Source organism: Festucalex cinctus, chromosome 6, assembly GCF_051991245.1.
Source record: "Festucalex cinctus isolate MCC-2025b chromosome 6, RoL_Fcin_1.0, whole genome shotgun sequence".
Taxonomy (NCBI): Eukaryota; Metazoa; Chordata; class Actinopteri; order Syngnathiformes; family Syngnathidae; genus Festucalex; species Festucalex cinctus.
Genome location: NC_135416.1, coordinates 15,152,501 through 15,172,115, shown reverse-complemented (window position 1 = coordinate 15,172,115; position 19,615 = coordinate 15,152,501). Strand labels below are relative to the sequence as shown.

At 38.4% G+C, this 19,615-nt stretch overlaps 1 protein-coding gene across 5 annotated transcripts in view; it reads right to left on the bottom strand.

Moving 5' to 3' along the window:
* Nucleotides 1-19,615, bottom strand: part of sgcz (sarcoglycan zeta) — a 273,737-nt gene that overhangs the window by 9,470 nt on the left and 244,652 nt on the right. For all 5 annotated transcript variants that reach the window (XM_077525222.1, XM_077525226.1, XM_077525223.1 and 2 more), the window contains exon 7: nt 6,871-6,994. In XM_077525222.1, coding sequence (XP_077381348.1) covers nt 6,871-6,994 — 124 coding nt within the window. The remainder of the gene's footprint in view (nt 1-6,870; nt 6,995-19,615) is intronic.

Sequence of the window (19,615 nt, the reverse complement as noted above, 5' to 3'; positions counted from 1 at the left end):
TTTTGAACTGCGCCAAATTAAGTATACCTGCGAAAATATCACAAGCTGGTCTCTCTACACAGATATGTTCCAGCTGAGGTTCGAGGCCACCTCTCCTGGCTGTGAGGCAGCCACTATTTGCGTGGTGACTTGAGTCCGCAAATGTATTTGTTGTTTTATTTTGTGTGAAGCAGTTTAATTTGAAAGTGTCATTGCCTTTGTGAGAGGCAATGACTGTGTACAATCCCTTCCAGCGGTTTAATTCACTCAACATTCTGCTGCTTTCCTCACAGGTTAATGGACAAACAGAAGCAGAGCAGCCAAAACACAACACCTCAGTCGAGCAACACCTCCAAGCTGCAGTCTTGATAAGCCTTGACATTGCTCCACAAAGCCCTATGGTAATATGAATTAAATAGTTCTATTATTAACCTCAGTTACCAGCACAATGAGGAAAATATGTAATAATTATATGTGAAGATATATGGGCATCCACTGCAAAATGGCGCCAATTAAATCATGTGAGTGCCTAACTGTGCCCTCCCCTGATGGGACAAGCCGAAAGACACAAAAACATCAGCAAACACTATAATGGTCATGTTCATTTAGGAATGAGACTGTTAGGCCTCTTTGTCATACATAATTAGGTAAGTGACTTGAGTTCTACTGGTATATCATTATGACCATTATACTTGCTATGGCACCAACTACAGTATTGTACACTTTCCAATTGAAACCAGTTAAGACCGTGAAGTCAAACATAAGAAAATTCCAACACTTCGATAAGGTCTGTCACACTCCTGCTTGGTTATAACCCAATAAAGTAGCATATTAAATACAAGACATTTTGAGCCCTGTATTTCATGAGTATGATATTTTTTTTCCCATTAAAACCTTGACGTATATGATCTGATACACGCATTGCACAGATAATCCATTAGAGGGCAGTATCACCCAGCTGATAGCTTTTCCAGTGACCTTGCAAGATCGCCCCGATTGAGAAAGGAAAGACACTTACACTTATTAATAGTGGGAAATGCCTGTTTATTATTATTATTATTAATACTATTGTGACTGTATGTATCAAATATGACACATATCAAAAGTCATATGTGGAACTTCATTTTCAAAAAATACAAAATAAAAAAAAAGTTTGTTCGAAGGACCAATAAATACTCAATTTACAGAGAATCTGAACTTTCTCTCATATATTTAATGGTTCAGTCTTTATAGGTTTAACTAGTTATCAGTTAAGACTACTTTAATGATGCCAAGAAGATCAAGTATATGAGGTCCATGGAGCCTTTCAAGTAGATGGAGAAGAAGGTCCCTTCAAACAGTTTCAAGAGTTTATACCAATTTTGTATTTTATTGGCTGTTTTTCAAGCCACAGAATAAAAAGTACTTCAATTTAACGGACAATTGACTCTCACGGCTGACCTCTCCCCCAATTAGTCCTTTAACTCGAAGTTTCACTGTATTCCATTAATCATTGAGTGACTTGGTGAATTAAGTCACAGTGTGAAAAAAAAATGCTTTTACTATGAAAAGGCTATAATAGTGAAGCCCATTTGCTAAATACCATTTAAATAAAACAGAAAGAAGCATACACATGCACACAAACAGTACAGTGGAACCTCCAAAGCGAAACAACACCCAACTTTGGATAACTAAAATGAATGCATTGGAAGCCACAAAAAAAAAAAATAAAAAATAAATCTGCAAATCTTGGCTTGGTGAGCATCTAAACAGGATTAACTCCACAAGTGTGCTTTGGTTTTTCTTTTTCTGTGTGTTGGCACCACAGAAGTGAATGATTCTGGCTGCATGCTCAATACAAGATGAGGAATAGTAATTTGCTCCTTGCTTATTTTGCTTTTTGATCATAGCGACAATATTGCTCTCCAAACACCTTTGTGTTGTCTCTCTCATTCCCATTTTACTTGTATGAGTGATCAAATAGGACTTAAAGGGATCGTTCGGCTTTTTTGACATGAATCTCTATTTTATCCTCACCTCCAGTGTGTGTGATCAGCACTGACTTACCCCTGGCAGCGTTCTGTGACACGAGTTCTGGTCCAGTGTTGGACGAGAGGAAAATAGTCCAGCAAGCTGGCTGAGGTCTCGGAAATAAAGCGTTTTTCTTCTAAAAACTATTTGTGTTCAAAAGAGTGATACATTGCCATACAAAACTCCCTTCGGAAAAAAAGTCAGACGCCATTACAGCTGGGCACTACTTTTCTGTTTGTTCGTATCACTGCGCGGTGCCCCGCATACAGCTAGATAGACGCACACTAATGCGGAAAGCGCGCGGATCAGCTGTCTACAGGGCGACGCGCAGTGATACGAACGAACAGAAGAAAAGTAGTGCCCGGCGGTAATGGCGTTTAGTGTGCAAATGTATCACTCTTTTGAACATAAATTATTTTTAGAAGAAAAATGCTTTATTTCCGTGACCCCAGCCAACTTGCTGGACTATTTTCCTCTCGTCCAACACCGGACCAGAACTCGTGTCACAGAAGGCTGTCAGGGGTAAGTCAGTGCTGATCGCACACACTGGAGATGAGGATGAAATAGAGATTCATGTCAAAAAAGCCGAACTATCCCTTTAAGAACTGATTTTATGATGGTAATAGTTTAACCCTGGAACAAATGAATTCACGTTGCATTATTTCGATGGGAAAATTGTTTTGAAAATAGAAGAAGCCACATCACAGAATAAACTAGATAATCAATTAAATGTCCACCATGGTGGCAATTAGGGTTGTGAGAGTGAGAGAGATTAAGCACAAAATAACATAAGTGAGGGAAAATAATGAGAGGACCCGGCAGCTCTAATTTTAATGGAAGTCATTGCTCTCCTACCTTGAGCCCATTTGGCCCTAATTCTAGGACTGCGTTCCCAAACTTTTGAAACTTTAATAGTCCCTTCTTAAATGCCAGCTGCTGACAACATTGATTTGGCTTTAAGCCTTGCTGTCCCACACACTTTTATTTTGTCCCGCAAAATCGACAGAAACATCTATTTTCTGCCATCCGCCTCCACCTCCCGCTCATTCCATCCGCCCCTTACATTCTTCCATCATTAGCTGGCCTCTGTTCATTTGACAGCATCAGCAGTCAGGTAAAATTCATATGGGAACGTATGAAACGGACTTGGAACTGGATTTATAAGCCGCCCTTTAATTTAAGGGATGCGCGTATGCTTATTTGAAAAATGCCTTTGATTGGCACGTAGTGGTGATTCCATTCCGGGTGAGATGATTTGAGGATGAGGCAACACATGCAATGACATCGTGTGATGGTGCTGCCTCCCATATCGTGCAGTTTGTACAGTGATGCAGGGAACATGTCAACAGCACATGGTTGTCCCAATTTCCTTTCACAAAGTGTGAGCTGACGCTAGCATGAGGACATTCTAAGGATAGAGTAAATAAAAAGAAAAAAAATATTCAATTGAAAGTAATTTGATGTCTTGTTCGAGGTTAAAGATATTTAGTCTTTTATCCAAAAGGCTTTTTAGTCAGCTCTCATCAGAAAAAGCCTTTTGAGTAACCTTCACCTGTTCTCCACACTCACAAAGTCTTTGTGATAAAATATCTTCTCCACAAAGAAACCGCCCATTTGCTTTTCTTTCAACCTTCTTGAATTACTGTTTACTGCCCATTCTCATCACATCATCAGGCACTGACTCATCCCATCAGGATAATTGTAGGTTTCACCTGCTAAAATCAGGCGAATAGTCAAAACAGAGACTCAGAAGAATAAAGACATGACACACACTCTTAACACTTTTCTAGTCATTCATTCTTCATGTTGATGTTAACAAGCATTCATGCTTTTTTACATTTGTTTTATTTCTTTTGTTAATGGGGCTTTGACGTAACTCTGGTTATTCAGCCACAAAGTTTTAGCATATTAAAAACACTATTTTACTTGAATACGTAATCATTAATGCCCTTACTGTCAATAGGATCATAATAATCACATTTAGATCCCGTTATTAGATAATAAAAATAGTAAGTCTTATGTAGGCTATATTTGAGATGTATTAAAACATAAGCAGCTCTTGAGGATGAGAATCAATAACATATATATGGGAGAGAAATTAGTGGATTCGGTGGCCAGAATTTGTTGTGCTAGCCTTGTTTGTTCTAAGTCATACACTGCCTCACTATCGTATGGTGTTCTACAGGGTTCAATTCTGGGGCCTCTACTGTTTTCACATACATTATGTGCTGCCTCTGGATTCCATCTTAAGAAAACATTGTATTTCCTTTCACTGCTACACGGATGATGTCTTATACAGTATGTTCCGCTGAGCAAAAAAAAAGACACTTTCTCATTGAGGCCATTTTTGTCCTGTCTGGAGGAAATCAATGCCTGGATGGCACTTAATTTCTTGAATTTCAATGATAAGGAAACAGAAGTTATGGTGTTTAGTCCCTCCCCTTGTCCCACCCTGCTGACTTGGACCCTTTGGCGCCTTATCTAAAGCCATCAGTCTTGAACTTGGACAGTGATTTTAAATTGGACCGGCAAATTGGTGCTGTTGTTAAATCCGGCTTTTTTCGTTTCAGGAGACTGGCTAAGGTAAAGCCTCTCCTTTCTTAACGGTACTTTGAAATAGTAATCCATGCTTTCGTCACATCTCAGCTGGATTACTTTAATGCACTTCATTTTGGAATCAGCCAGTCCTTCCCCAAGCATCTCCAGTTGGTCCAAAATGCTGTTGCTCACCTCAAACGGGTGCCAATAGGAGGGAGGACATAACTGCAAACTTTGGCGTCCCTTCACTGGCTCCCTGCACATTTTAGTATTATTTTCAAGATTAATTTATTTGTTTTCAAATCTTGAAATGGTCTTGCTCCACATTACCTCTTTGAGCTCCACCAAATTACATGACAATGCAGTAACTTGTACAGCTTCTTGATGGATTTATATGGCCAGTTCAACACATTTGACTCATGTTGCCAAGTTTAAGAGGCACAATATTCCATATCCTTCATGCTTGCATTCATTCATTTATAGAGCCTTTCATGGTGTCAAACCTTGCTACAATCCTTGTGCAACCCAGCTTTAACATTCATGTTATTGTTCACTTCCTGGGAGACATCCATTAATGCATGGACGGCAGGGAGAAAGAAAGAAAGAGCGAGAGAGAAAGAGGATGAGAGACAAAGAGATAATGGATGAGAAGGGAACAGAAGACAAAAGAATGCATGAAATGCAGAGACAGAGGGAACTGACACAAAAGAGGCAAAAAAAAAAAAAAAAAAGTCTCCTCCTTCTTCCTATAAAGTGACAGTCATGCTGATGTACAACCCTGGCAGAGGAAAGTTAATTAGATAGGCTGGGTTACTCAGATATGACAGACTGAGAGGATGGAGGAGGAGGACATGCAAAAGAGGTTTTTCCCAAACTGTGCGGCGAACATCCCTAGCAATGCACCGTTTCTCTTCTCGCAAAAAAAAAAAAAAAATGCCATCAGTCTGAATTTGTTCAAATAGCTGAAGCCAGCTGGGATTGGCGTCACTCCACCGGTGACACTCCACTGGGTCAACGATATATATATATATATATAAAAAAAAAAAGATCAATGGGTGCCCTCGCCGCATGCTAAGTTTAAGTCCAACACTTCAGTGCGTAGTTATAGTGATGAAGTTGTGTACTTTTCCTGATTAAGGGTCGGGGGGCAGAGACAAGATAAGGAAAGAGGTGTGAGAAGAGCATATGAGAGGATTGGAAGAGGTTGGCGGAAAGGAGGAAATGTGGTGTTTTGGAGAGGATCGTCAAACGTTTTCGAAGACTTCTGATATCGAGAGAGAGAGAGAGAGAGAGAGAGAGAGAGAGAGAGAGAGAGAGAGAGAGAGAGAGAGAGAATTGAATATATGATGAAGTGTCCAATAGATGGGGCATTCTTCTGTTAATTACAGAATTAATGACACACTGTGCTCTGGTGGACACACGCACGTACACGTGCATACATACGCACGTGCATGCACACACACGCAGTGACAATGGCCAAGCATGAGCTCTTGCTCCCACGTGGCAGGCTGTTCTTCAAAAAGACAGACAGTAAGATAGCAGGCTAATAGAACACACACACACATGACGGCAGCGGATGACAGGGAACCTCATCAGAGCAGCTTTAATGAAGTCACATTCCCAAACACAAGAGAGGAGGGGAGAAAAGAAGGACAAGGTCACGAGATTGATGATGCTCATTAGCCTAAGGTACTTTAATGAAGGGGCCCCATACTGTCTTGTAAAAGCACAGAAACCAGAGGAGCTAAACACAGACATCATAGAAATTTCATGACATAGTAAACAAACTAATCATTTCCAGACAAATCCTCAATATACCTCTGTAGGAATAATTAAGTTATCATACATTTGCTTCAATGAAGAACTGCTTCTGCTTGCAATGAAGAATGCTTTGCTCTGCTCCGCACTCACATTCACATAGCCTAGCAGAAGATGACTCGAGAAACTGAAGAACCACATCTAATGCAGCAGAATGGTTCGAGCCAGTCTGCTGAGGCCGCCTGTTTTCTGTTAAGAAATGATTGCAAACTTGACCACACGTACTCAGCAGTCTTCCACTCACATGCACATAGACAAACAACTACATTGTGTTCCATTTATGCCTTGCATTTGCATTTTTAGGGTTGTAACACCCATGTAACTAGGGGTGTGGTCGCGTGGAAACCAAATAAAAGAGAGGACGAGGAGAGGACTCTTCAGTTCCTCTCCTCTCTCCTCGCGAGCCTTGAACTGAGTGTCTTCTCTCCTTTTTGTGTCGTGTTTAATAGATGTCAAACAGGTAAACCTGACAGCCTCTGTGAGGATCAATAAAAGATGATCTCATCTTAAATACTGTATGCTCACCTCTCCTTCTGAGGACTGCAACAGGAGGTCTTTCCTACACGACGCCGTGAAGTCTCCAACCCCAGCATTGACCTCCACGCCTCGGGGTGCCTCCAGGGTTAGGGTCCGAGTTGGGGACTCAAGCCTGAGAAAAATAACCACTTTTTAAATTTGTGGAGTAACAGTGGATTGTATTGTCACGATGCATGAGTCGTGGGGACCGGGACATGTTGCCACACAGGTAAGTTGTCACATTGCAATTATCTTCTCCACCAGAGGGCGCAAGTAAAAAGTGGAATATTAATTTTCTTCCTTTATATAATGGGGGGGTATGTCCTGTCTGAGAAGAGAATAACACATTGTGAGCTGAGGTGAGCGCCAGTTACCCATTTTGCACAACCCAAATTCAATATTTTAGCTTTATATATTTTGAAACAAGTATTACAAGTCCATATACAAATTCTGGCCGCAATTCATGTGGACTCATATAAATGAGATATTCATCGTCATGCCTCAGTCATTGCTACGTTTTCATTAAAGTAACTTTAAACTAAAGGTAGTATTAGCCAACATGGCAGTTTGGGGCAACATGTCTCAGTCATTGTGGGCTTTGTTGTCACATGAAGTATGAAGAGAATGGGTCAAAGAAAAATGTGGCGCCGGAAAATTGGTTTACATATCCCAGAATTGCCTTTGGGAAGATGAGTCTGACAAGTGAGGAAATTCGTTTGGCATGTTTTGGTTGAATGTTTAGTAATGAATCCCCCAGTTGTTGTTGGAAATCTGTCCACATTTCAGGACTGGTTTAAGTTTAATGATGAAGCAATGCTTTCTTTTTTTCTAATTCCATTTTCTTTGGCCGTCTTCAATATTCACTTTTGGGTTAAAAAACAAAACAAAAACAGGAGAACAATACGAATTTTATCCTTGTTTTATTAACTGCAAATCCATTGTGCCATTTTACCCCTTACAGTGTGACAACTTACCCGATGAAACGTGTCACATAGTCACACACAGTCACACTATTTGATTGTGTATAACGCTGCACAGACATAATATGTGAAAATGACATGAATATAAAATATATCCCTAAGACTTTGGTCTTTCATCTGATGCACATTTTGTTTTATGAATTCATCCAATAAAGATGAAAAAAAGTGTGACATCAAGCCCCAGCCTTTGATTATGTGTAGGATTTAGAGGGGTGTGAAGCAATAACAGCCAAGAGCTATATAACTATTAAAGTCATTGGTGGGGTCATTGATGGTAACAGTATCCACTCCGCGCACAACAACCAGGGACCTTTTTGTTGAGATCACACTTATTGTTTAATCCATCTAAAATGTATTAGGCCAGGAATGGGTAAACAATGTAACTAAGCTTTATTGAAAATTTTAAGTGTGCTTCAAGTAGATAACTTTGATGAACAGCGTATCCCCAATAGTTGCAGTGCTACACAAAAAGTCTTTCAGAGGATATCTTCATAGACAAAGTGCAAAAACAAAAACATTAACCTCATATTGCCATTTGGGAACGTTAAGTGATTTAAAAGACTGCCTCTGAAACTCGATGTGAAAGCTGAATATGAAGAAATCAAAATTAATATTCTGAAGTGCTCAAAAGAGCCCAGACTGTGGTTGGTGTTGCTCTCCTTGAAGCGTGCAAGGTCAGTAGCTCTCGACACAAAGTTGAAAACAATATGAGAAGATTAAACAGCATGGTGGCATTAGATAAGTGCTACTGTTTCGCTCAAGGGTAAGCTGGCAAGTCAAATTGAATAAAAGGCCCTTTTGGCAAAGCAGAGTGAATTACAATTGGCGATGGGGGAGTATAATAAATTAAACAGCACATTCACAATAAAATCAAATTGGAAAAACGTTTTGCTATTGGGACACTTGTCTAGATATGTTTTGCTCTGAGACTCCTTCCTGTGGTTTCTTAAAGTCTACTCAGAGATTGAGGGGGAAATAAAACAAGGCAACAAGCAGATTAACCTAATGCATGGTGTCCGGGCTGTGGCCATAAGGGGGATTGCTGGCATTGTCATCCTAATGTTCATCAATAGTTAAGGTCCCCAGAGTCAACAAAATGTTTATCCTCCGGCTCGCTCTAAAAGGTAGGCTTTCTGCGTTATCTGGACAATTTGCAACATGAGCAAAGAAGAAAGAAGAGAGTTTTTCATTTTGTGTTCAGATGCAAGGCGAAAACAAACAGGTCTTTCTCATCAGTGTTCTTTAGTCATCAGGTTTGATAAGTAGCTATAAGAAGCTATGTTTTAGTCTTTTTTTTTGCAAACATCAATACCATTGTGACATAACAATGAATTGTATAATCATAATGTGATGCACATGTACTCTGACATGGTGGGTGGTTGAAATGGGAGCAGCAACAAGTGTAGGCAGGGATAATAATAAAAAAAAAGCACAATAAAAATGATAACAGAACCAAGCATGCAAACTATGACAACTGTAGACACATATACTCAAGTTAATAAGGCTGGTGAGAGGATAGTAAAACACAAGGGAAGGTTCAAAACCAATTGGCTGACATGAGAAAGAGAAAGACACAAGAGGGGGCGTGGCTCATGAGACAAGGAGAAATCCCCAAAGACAAACAAGGAGCAGGGAAATTAAAAACTGCTCACTGAAAAGGGGGGAAAAAAAAAAAAAAACTTTTAAGGAGGCAGATGGCGTTTTTTCCACAAACAAAAACAGATGTCTTAAATAAAATATCTGTGACCCACACTTTGGTCAAAATCTCAGCAGGATAAAAAAAAAAAGAATAAATAAATAAAAATACAGCATACTGTCTGAAAGAGCATCTAGTTTTGGTAGAATCACTACTGAGTGTGGATTCTAAGAAAAACATGGCAGATATGTTTGAACAAACAAACCTAGACCAAGACAAGACCCCTGAAAAAGTTCAAGAGTCACGGGACAACAGGATGTAATAACAACAACAACAAGAATTGCAACTGTTATATCACAGTAGTGCCAAATTAGCTTGGTTTACTTGGTTGTGGAATGTCACATTTTATAGGTGGGTCGTCACTCGGAAGATCCAACTATAGTTGGTGTAGAAACGGTTTTCCAAATTATACTGTATCTAAAGATGGGCAGAACATTTTCATTTTGAGCTCTGTGTTCACATTAACATCAATTTACCGTAAAATCCAACCATTCTAATTTTTATCATAAATGCACGCAGCTATGTCAACGCATGAAGCAAAATGAATTCAATGATTTTTGGTTGGAAGCAGGTGAGTGCGGTGGAGGCATAGATGAGTCATGAGAAGGCTTATTGGTGAGACACGGTTCAACTGTTGTGCAGCGAAGCTCTTCAGAGCGGTATAAAAAGTTTGGGAAGTAAGTACTCCACATTGGGTTTGACTTATTGATTGGGATGAGGAAATGGAAGAAATAAAAAAAAGACTTCGCGTTTCAGCAGTCAGAGGTTATGAAGAAGAGAAAAATAGAGGCAGGGATATAATCGAATATGTTAATTGACAAGAGAGAAATAGCAGACTACAAATTAAAATCACCGTAGCAACTGCACTATCACTCATACTTAAAACATTGTCATGGCAACAGTTTGACCATGGAACAAATGATTTCCCTGTCTAGCATTCTTGACGGGGAAATTGTTGAGTACATCCAAACTATCAATCAAACTCAGTCAAACTGAAGTGAAATTTCAAGTATCAAAAAAGATCCTGTAGTCACACATACTTAGTGGACAGAGAAAACGTAGCTGATAGGACCTCTTGACACATTCACTTCCCTTTTCCTCACATGCCAACACATCATATAATCTTCCTGCTCAGCTTTACATTAGGCAAAAAATGAAAATGACCACATCCCCATTTTTTTTGTTAGCGTTTAATTCACACCAATAAATTATTCTGACTACTTTGATAAACACTGCATTCTGTACAGATGCACAGGCCTTTCCAACAATAAAGTTTTAAGTATATCCTTGCGCTACTTTTGCATTAACTCATTCACTCCCAGCCATTTTCACAGAAGAAATCCCATTCGCTCCCGGCTGTTTTACTGGATTTTGACTGATTTTGCAAGGCCCACAGAATATTGTGTTCTATTGTTATCAAAGTGTGGAACCTATCAAAAGAAAGATTGAAGTCTCTTCTTTCATTTGGAAAAAAAAGTAAGCTTCTATTCTATGCAATTAGCATTAGAAGAGAGCTAAGTTTCATTAGTTTTCACAAATCTATTTCAAACTAAGTAATTTAGCTTTTTTTCTACATGGCCCTGGTTGATCTCCTTTGCTGTGCTGCCACCTGCTGGCCGTTTGTGTAATAACTACCATTTCTGCAACAGTTCTTTGCAGTTGAGAGGCTGCATCAAAGCCTAATGTATGCTCTAGCATAAAAAAACAAAACAAAACAAAAAACGTGTAAATACGTCTTTGGGACACGTAACACATTTTTTTTAAAAAAAGCAAATGATTTAAGAGTCATTAGCATGATGTTTATTTTTGTGATCGCCATTTGGACTGGTGAAGAACTGGACTGCAGCATACAAAGAAGAAAGTGCACCATTAAGGGATACAAGCTAATGCAGGTGTACAATATGTTATGACCAATGAGTGTTTAATAGAGGATCCTCCTAATGCCATTTTTATTGCTGTTAAATTGCTTTCAGTGATCAAGTTCTCAGTTCATTAATATGCATTATTAATGCAGCATGTGAAGTTGAGGTGTCGACTTTTACTTTTAAATGCATGGTGTTAAATAGATGAGTTTAATCTTTCTATCCATCTTTTACAAGACTCGCCATGAATTGCAATGAGACATTTGGTGTGAATGAAAACAGTTCCTGACGCATAAGACATGAGCTTTATCATTTCAAATAGGACTGAACAATACTGGCCAAGGCAGCAATTGTTTTACATTGGATCGGAATATTTATATGCTTATTGTTAAGGCTTTTAAGGTGTACACAGTTTCCCGGAAACAGAGAATTAAGTTGTTTCTCAATCTGTGGGCCATAGCACACAACTGGCTGTTTTCAGCCTTTACTTCCCCGATATAATATCCTTATGCCTGACGATGTAGAAATGAGCTAATTGCTACAATTTTCATATAGAGACAGTTTGTATTCTTTCTAATAAAATACTAAGCAGCATTGGCTGCAATGTCAACATTATTTTATGTTTTAGTCTGCAGCTCTCATTAAGACGATCACTTTACAATACGTTTGCTCTAGAGCATGAAACAAAACGATGGGCAAATGGCCAGAAAATGACATTTGTATTTTTTCTTAATTATAATTATTAATAAATCCTACTAGTTTATTACCATTGAAGGCAGTTCAAAAAAAGTGATTTAGAGTAGTTTTTCTACAGTATTGTTTGTCAGGATGTCAATTTTACACTGAACTTATTATAAAATGGCAATTGTGAAGTAAAGGCGCATCTTGACTCATATTTTTCATGATTCATCTTTCGGCCATTTTTTACCTAGTTGAATTTTGGCGAGAGTACGGGTACACACTGGACTGATCACAATCAATAACATAATCAAATCATATCCACTAGACCATCCATATCACAGCCTCAAGCCTCAGACTGTTTTTTTTTTTTTTTTTTTTTTTATCACTATGGCACTATTTTAGAAGCCAAACATATCATCACTATGTCCCAATATCAATATTACCAAGATGATGCTAAACAGACGTGCTTTGCATTGGTCTTAGTAGAGCGATCAGTACCATGTTTCCCATCGACAACAAAGGTTGACAGTATAGCTCATCATTTCCAGGCAATGTTACTGTTCAACTAAAACGTTACACTGTATGTCATTATTATAAAAAACAAAACAAAACAAAAAAAAAAAAAACGGCGTCTTAACACACTCACTTTGCTTCACATTGGTTGAACTCTCTTTGAGGTTGTCTCATTGAGGTGTTGTGACGTTCAGTTGCAATGCAATGCCCCCCCGTCAGAAAACCCCCCAAAACAAAACTGTCCAAACTCATGTGATAAGCTTCATATAAAGTGAAAACCCTTTTTGTTTTGATTACATTTGAAGGTATAATGAATGAAGGTGAGCGTGGGGTTGGGAGATATTAAGAAATTATGAAGACAATACATTACATTATCTATCCATCTGTCCGTCTATCCATCTATCCTCCATCTATCTATCTATCTGTCCGTCTATCCATCTGTCCTCCATCTATCTATCTGTCCGTCTATCCATCTATTTGTCCGTCTATCCATCTGTCCATCCATCTATCTATCTATCTGTCCGTCTATCCATCTGTCCATCCATCTATCTATCTGTCTGTCTGTCCGTCTATCCATCCATCTATCTGTCTGTCCGTCTATCCATCTGTCCATCCATCCATCTATCTGTCTGTCCGTCTATCCATCTGTCCTCCATCTATCTATCTGTCCGTCTATCCATCTATTTGTCCGTCTATCCATCTGTCCGTCCGTCCATCCAAGATATCCAAGTTCCTATTGGGATATCTGTCTGAAAATCTGAAAATACATCTCAGTTTGTTAAATTTGAGCTGGCCGGTCAGGGAAATTGTTGAAAAGAGAGCAACCAGTTTGGCAATATTCTGGATATGTTGAGCAGTTGAACTGTGTTTTGATATTTATTTATTAAATTTTTGAGTGGGTTCAACTCAAGCTCGCTCATGAATCTTAGAGGACAAGAGCAATGGATGGATGGATGATGACTTATTACAATTATTACAAATTTTGCTACTTTCATTATCTGGAATTTACAAACATACACACTCATATTTTCCTAACATTTTAATGCATCTTACACTTGGCCTATTACTTTTTTTTTTCTCCATTTTTCAAAATTTTAGCCATATAATGGGACTACATCCTTTAAACTGGCATGCTGTGGATGTTGTAACAAGCGTGGAGTGTTGTGCAAGACAGCTTGTTGGTCAAAAATGTTCATAAAGAGACTTTTAAGTGTGATTTATATTTCCCATTAAATTTCCCTGACATTCTTTTTGCCCTTTCTTCTTTAGCGGCATTGAAGGCCTCACCATCTTGCCATTTGGGACACAAACCTATAACCTTTTCATGCTAAATGTACTGTCATCTGCCTCAGTGCCTCTGCCACGGCTATCCAATCACATCCACAAAAGCTGTAAAACATTAACATTTTTTTTTTCAAAAAGCCCTGAATGAGGCACTGAGAAAAGACTGGAAATACAGTTGGATGATCCAGCTTCAGATAGATCAAGAGCAAATGTAGAAATATGGGATTCCAAAGGCCTCATGATTTGCTGTCATCAGCTGCAAGGAGGAAAGGTTGATGCACTACCCCATGAATCTTTCAGGTATACAAAAGAGAGAAGAGAAAGCCTCCGGCTGTTTTAAAAGGTTATACAGTCCCTACTGAGTTAGTGAAGTCACTCCCGAATGAGTTATAGTTTTGTCTTTATGGAGAAAATGAGTATTTGTGTTTGTGTGTCCAGGCAGAGGTGATAATGGAGGTGAGAGCAATCCAATTAATAATTTCAACAACTGTTGGCAATTGCATTTATTATAACTGATAATGTGTTTAATGGATCTATATTTATGGTCGCAAATCCGTTTTGCGATATGTTGAATCTGCACTGACAGTTTTAAAAATTGTGTGGTGTTTTGTCTGCTTTTACATCACAAACCTTAACTTTGAAAATGTTTTCTTGCTGTGAAATGAATAACAGTAAAGTCTGCAAAAAGACAAAAAAGTCAATTTCATGCTCTTGCCTCTGATGGGGCACCAAGCTGATAATTTAATCAGTAGTGAAAGACTAGCCACACTCCTCTGTAGGTTCAACCAATCAAACTGTGGTTCAGTGAGTTCATATGTTCATTTATTGGTAAAACAGTTTGCAGCTGAGATCTTGTTAATCAACAACAACAAAACTAAAGGGAAGTACCGTAGTAAGGGGGTGACAATGATTCCAAACGAAAATAGTAATGATGAATAAATCGTCATTGAAAGTACCTTTACAATAAAATTTCAGTCATGTGATGTGGGGTGGGGGAGAGGAAGGGTGACTGATATACTGTTTTATGATGGATGACATTCGGAATGAGCTAATATTACCTTTCCATGTTAGTGCTTAAAATTGAGTTTTTATTTCATATGTAATTTGCCGTTGATGATGAGATGAATTGCTCACTTTTCCTGTGTAACTGCCAGACTCTTTCGATATTGTCAAAAGGGAATACATCAGTTCAGAAGGCGTTCAGACAAGTGACATTTTTCTTAACAGCATGACTGTGCAAACATCCACAATATTTGCCAATACTTCCTCACCAGAGCTTAGTATGGAATTAAGTGTCCGTCTGTCTCGGGTTCATACTTGCACTATGACACTTAAAGGTAGGTGTAAGTTGCCAGGAGTACTGTTCATCATCATTTTAAAGTGTGTAGTTTCATTTTTCAGCCACAGGTGGCAGTAGCGATTCAAAATTCAATTTTCTGTGCACAGCAGCTTTAACTCATTTGCTCCCAATAACGTGTAAATAAGTTTTTTTTTTTAATGTTTTATGTGTCCCAAAGACGTATTAACACGTTTTTTTGTTTGTTTTTTTTATGCTCGTGCATACAGAAGGCTTTGATGCAGCCTCTCAACTGCAAAGAACGGTTGCAGAATGGTAGTTATTACACAAACGGCCAGAAGGTGGCAGTAGAGCAAAGGAGATTAACCAGGGCCATCTAGAAAAAAAGCTAAATGACTTACAATTTTAAATAGATTTATCAAAACTGATGAAACTTAGCTCTCTTCTAATGCTAATTGCTGCAAAACGGAAACAGATGGAAACATACTTTTTTTTTCCTGATGAAAGAAGAGACTTTAATCTTTCTTTTGGTAGGTTCCATGCTTTTATAGCAATTGAACACAATATTCTGTGGGCCTTGCAAAATCAGTCAAAATCCAGTAAAACAGCCGGGAGCGAACTGGATTGCTTCTGTGAAAATGGCTGGGAGTGAATGAGTTAATAGCCGCTGTTCTGTCGTTCTCATCCACAGCTGGTCTGAACACAACTGTTTATTTTCCTTTAACAAACAAACAAAATAGCCACGTAAACGTGCATTAAATAAAGTTATAAACACAAATGAAAATCTGCAATAGAGTGAATCCGCAACAACTAAACCGCGATATAGCGAGGGACCACTGACACAAATATTTTACTTATTTTACTTATATTTCATGTCCGTGTAAAAAAGAAAACGGCTTAGTGCTTTGGAGGTCTTAGGAAGACAATATACATCAGTGACGGTTAGTTTGAGCAAGTCCTGTAATTTGTAAACATAATCATAGTGCGATTTTTAAAAACTTTCAACCACCGAGCAGCATTTCAACAATGCTTGAGATTACATTCAAAGAGCCCTTTTTTTTAATTAACCAGAGCAACAATTGCACTAAATGGATGTTTTCATTCGCTATGATGAACTATTTTAACTTCACTGCTATTGCATGTTAGTTAGCAGTGACATACTGTTACTTTGCAAATGTTTTTATTTGGCTTTTGGTGGCTTTTTTTCCCTTTCAAAATGATACTTACTTCAAAATAAGACAAAGCTAACAAGAGGTGTACACATAATAATAATAATAATAATAAAAAAAAAAACTAACACAACCCATGTTACATTTGAAACAAATATTGCATGATGACAAAGGTTTGACATGGTTTGACCATTATTTACATTTCTATTATTTCTAATGGGAAACTGTCAGTTGATATATTAATATTGATTCTATTGGCTATAAAAATAAAAATAAAAAATCACCATAGATGCATAAAAATGCTTCTCTGACAAACTAACTGCTTACCAGATTGGCAACCATCCTAATTTATTGATATAAACATTACTAACATACAGTACTCTAATCATTCAAAAAAACATCAAGTGAAGCGCATCTCTCAAAACACAACTCATGAGAATCTGTTCCCAAAGGCACAGTTCAAAGAGAAAGTGGCTTATTCAAAAAATTTAATGATATCCAATTACTTTGACATGAACCCCGCTTTTTAATCAAAAAAAACAGCCAGGGGCGGCCTTATTCACTGAGTTTTTAAAAGCTAATTAGGTGGTGCTCTTTGCCATCCTGCACTACATTCCTTCATCAAGTTCTTCATTGAAAAACCTGCTTAAATTAACGCTTCAACAATTGTGTGGAAAATACTTTTCTTCAGATGCTACTGTTTAAATAAAAGAAAGGCGAAGGCTCAGACACATTTTAGACACATAATTTGTTAGACCTATGAGTTTGGCCCATTTGAATGTTCCAAGTCACTTGCTGAGAATCTCATTATACGCTACTCATCTCACTAGTTCACACTGTTAGAAGCTATAAAATGTTTATTAATTGAATACATCTTCCAAGCTTGAAATAAGCTTTTGTTGTTTTGGAATCTAGAAGTTGAGAGAGGGGAGATCGACTGAGTTTCAGTGATGACTCATCTCCCTACTCCCTCTTTTGCAATGGTACATTTCTTAATTAGGCTGATTTGGAAGTACTGTACGCCGCCAGGACACAGGGCCATTAAGTCAAATCGCTCCTGTCATTTGGAGACCTACTACAGAAAAACAACTTAGAACATCAAAGGAGAATATCCATTTTGGAGTACAGAGGACCAGGTTAAGGGTCCTCCCGTACGCAGGTGGGATAGAGAGATGAAGGCAAAAATGAGCTAAGTGGTACGTGTCTTCAATTTGGTTTAACAGTGTCTCTCTCCCTTTGCTTAGGACACTGAGCCTCACAGAAGGCTCACCACTTAATAAGTTAATGCAGCACAAGTGGGATGGTCGGTGACAGCAATTAGCGGTAATTACTTGTCCACCAGCACCACTCCAGGACTATGAATGAAAAGGCTGAGGGATGAAACAAGAACAGCTGAAAGTTTAGCCCTTTTAGGAGACTTATCAAAAAGCCAGTAAAACTCAGAATAAAGCACAAAGGCCCCAAGGGTTTTACCTACAAAGATTCTTCAGAATGGACGGTATACTTAGTCCAGATAAACCACAAAAAGAAAAAAAAAATCTGCTTAGTCTATTAACTGTGTATGAAGGAATTAAGACGATTGTCTTGTGTTTCAATGTGGGAAAATTGCATATTTTTTTTGTACTTTAGAGACCAAATCTCTCTTGGTTCATGTTGGTTCAGTTAGGATCACTTCATTAAAATGAAGACACTCTTGTGCAGTTTTCCCATGAGCATAGGCTTGGTGAAAAAATGTAAAAAAATTATTTAGCAAGCATGACAAATTACATGGCATTATTTCATTCTATACACTGGAATCTCAAAGAGTAACTGTGCTAGTGTGGAGTTTCTGCAGGTACTCCCGCTTTGCACATTCCATAAATTACAAAATTTTGCTGCTCCGTCATTTTATTTTAACCGTCATCACTTCATCACCCCTACTTTACGATTGACAGACAGAGGCGCAAAGTCCTCAGGCTGTCATTCGTCAATTGACCGTCAGGACGGACTGAGAAGTACTTGACTCAGTTAGTAAACATTAAACTGACTAACAAAAAAGCTGAGTCAGTCATTAAAAAAAAAAAAACAAGTTTCTCATCATTTGTCAGCAAAATGTCCGTAAGTGACGGACTGACTGACAGTACTGACAGAATGCCCACCTCTGCCAAAAAATATGCTTCTTTGGTCAATTGAACACTCAAAATGGTCCTTAACTCTTTGACCGGCAATAACGTTGAATAACGATTAGTAAAATCCACAATGTATGCTGCCATAAACGTTAAATGGTGTCAACTATGTTTTTTTTGTTTTGTTTTTTATCAATGGGCAGTTCACCGTCTAAGTGCAGCACGCGCTGCCTGGTCAATGAGTTGTGGAATCCAAAACACTCACTATCTATGACCAGCAGATGGCAGCATTGTCTCTCTTCTAAATGGGCTCATTGCGTATGAAATTACAATGAAACATGATGAAATCTGATGAAATTGTTTTCAAGGATGAAGTAAATTATCAAAGTCTTCGTCATATTAAAAGTTTTTTTTTTTTTTTTTTTATAATGTGTGGCAGTAAAAGAGTTAATAGTGATTGTAAGTATGAATGGCTGTTTGTCTGTATGTGCCCTGTGATTGGCTAGCAATGAGGGTAAGGTGTAACCCCGCCTCTTGCACAAAGTCAGCTGGGGTCGGCCCCAACCTACGTGCAACCCAAGTGAGGATACACCGTACAGAAGATGGGATTTTGTTCACTGTTCACAACAAATAGTTTGAATAAGGTTCCCGGCCAAACAAAGGGTAAGACACGACTGAGGGCAGAGGCTGGTGTGTGTTACATGATTTGGAGAAGCTGGTCTAACTACTTAAATGGGGAAGGGAAACACATTTTAAAAGGATTGACTCCGAGAGCTATTGTTGTCCTAAAACTAGGCAAAGTATTCACTGGAGAATTTGTATCAAGTTGAAGCACTGTATAATAAACTTGAACAAGACTAGATTATACAACTACACAAGTTTTTTCCACCGCCGTCACATTTTTAATGAACAGCCTCAACTAGGCCGTCTGCTGCAATAGGACAATCAATTTGTTGCACTATGATGTTGAAAAATGTGCGCTATGCCAAATCATAACTTAATCATGCTAAAAATGACTCCATAAATAATGCCTCGCAAACAAACAAAGCACACAATGAGCAATGCTGTGTTATGTGAAGGCTTCTATTTGAACGTCAGGACTGAAAGATCAGCCAATCTGCTTTCAGTCAAGGAATGTGCTGTAAACAAACACGAAGCTGCGCTTAC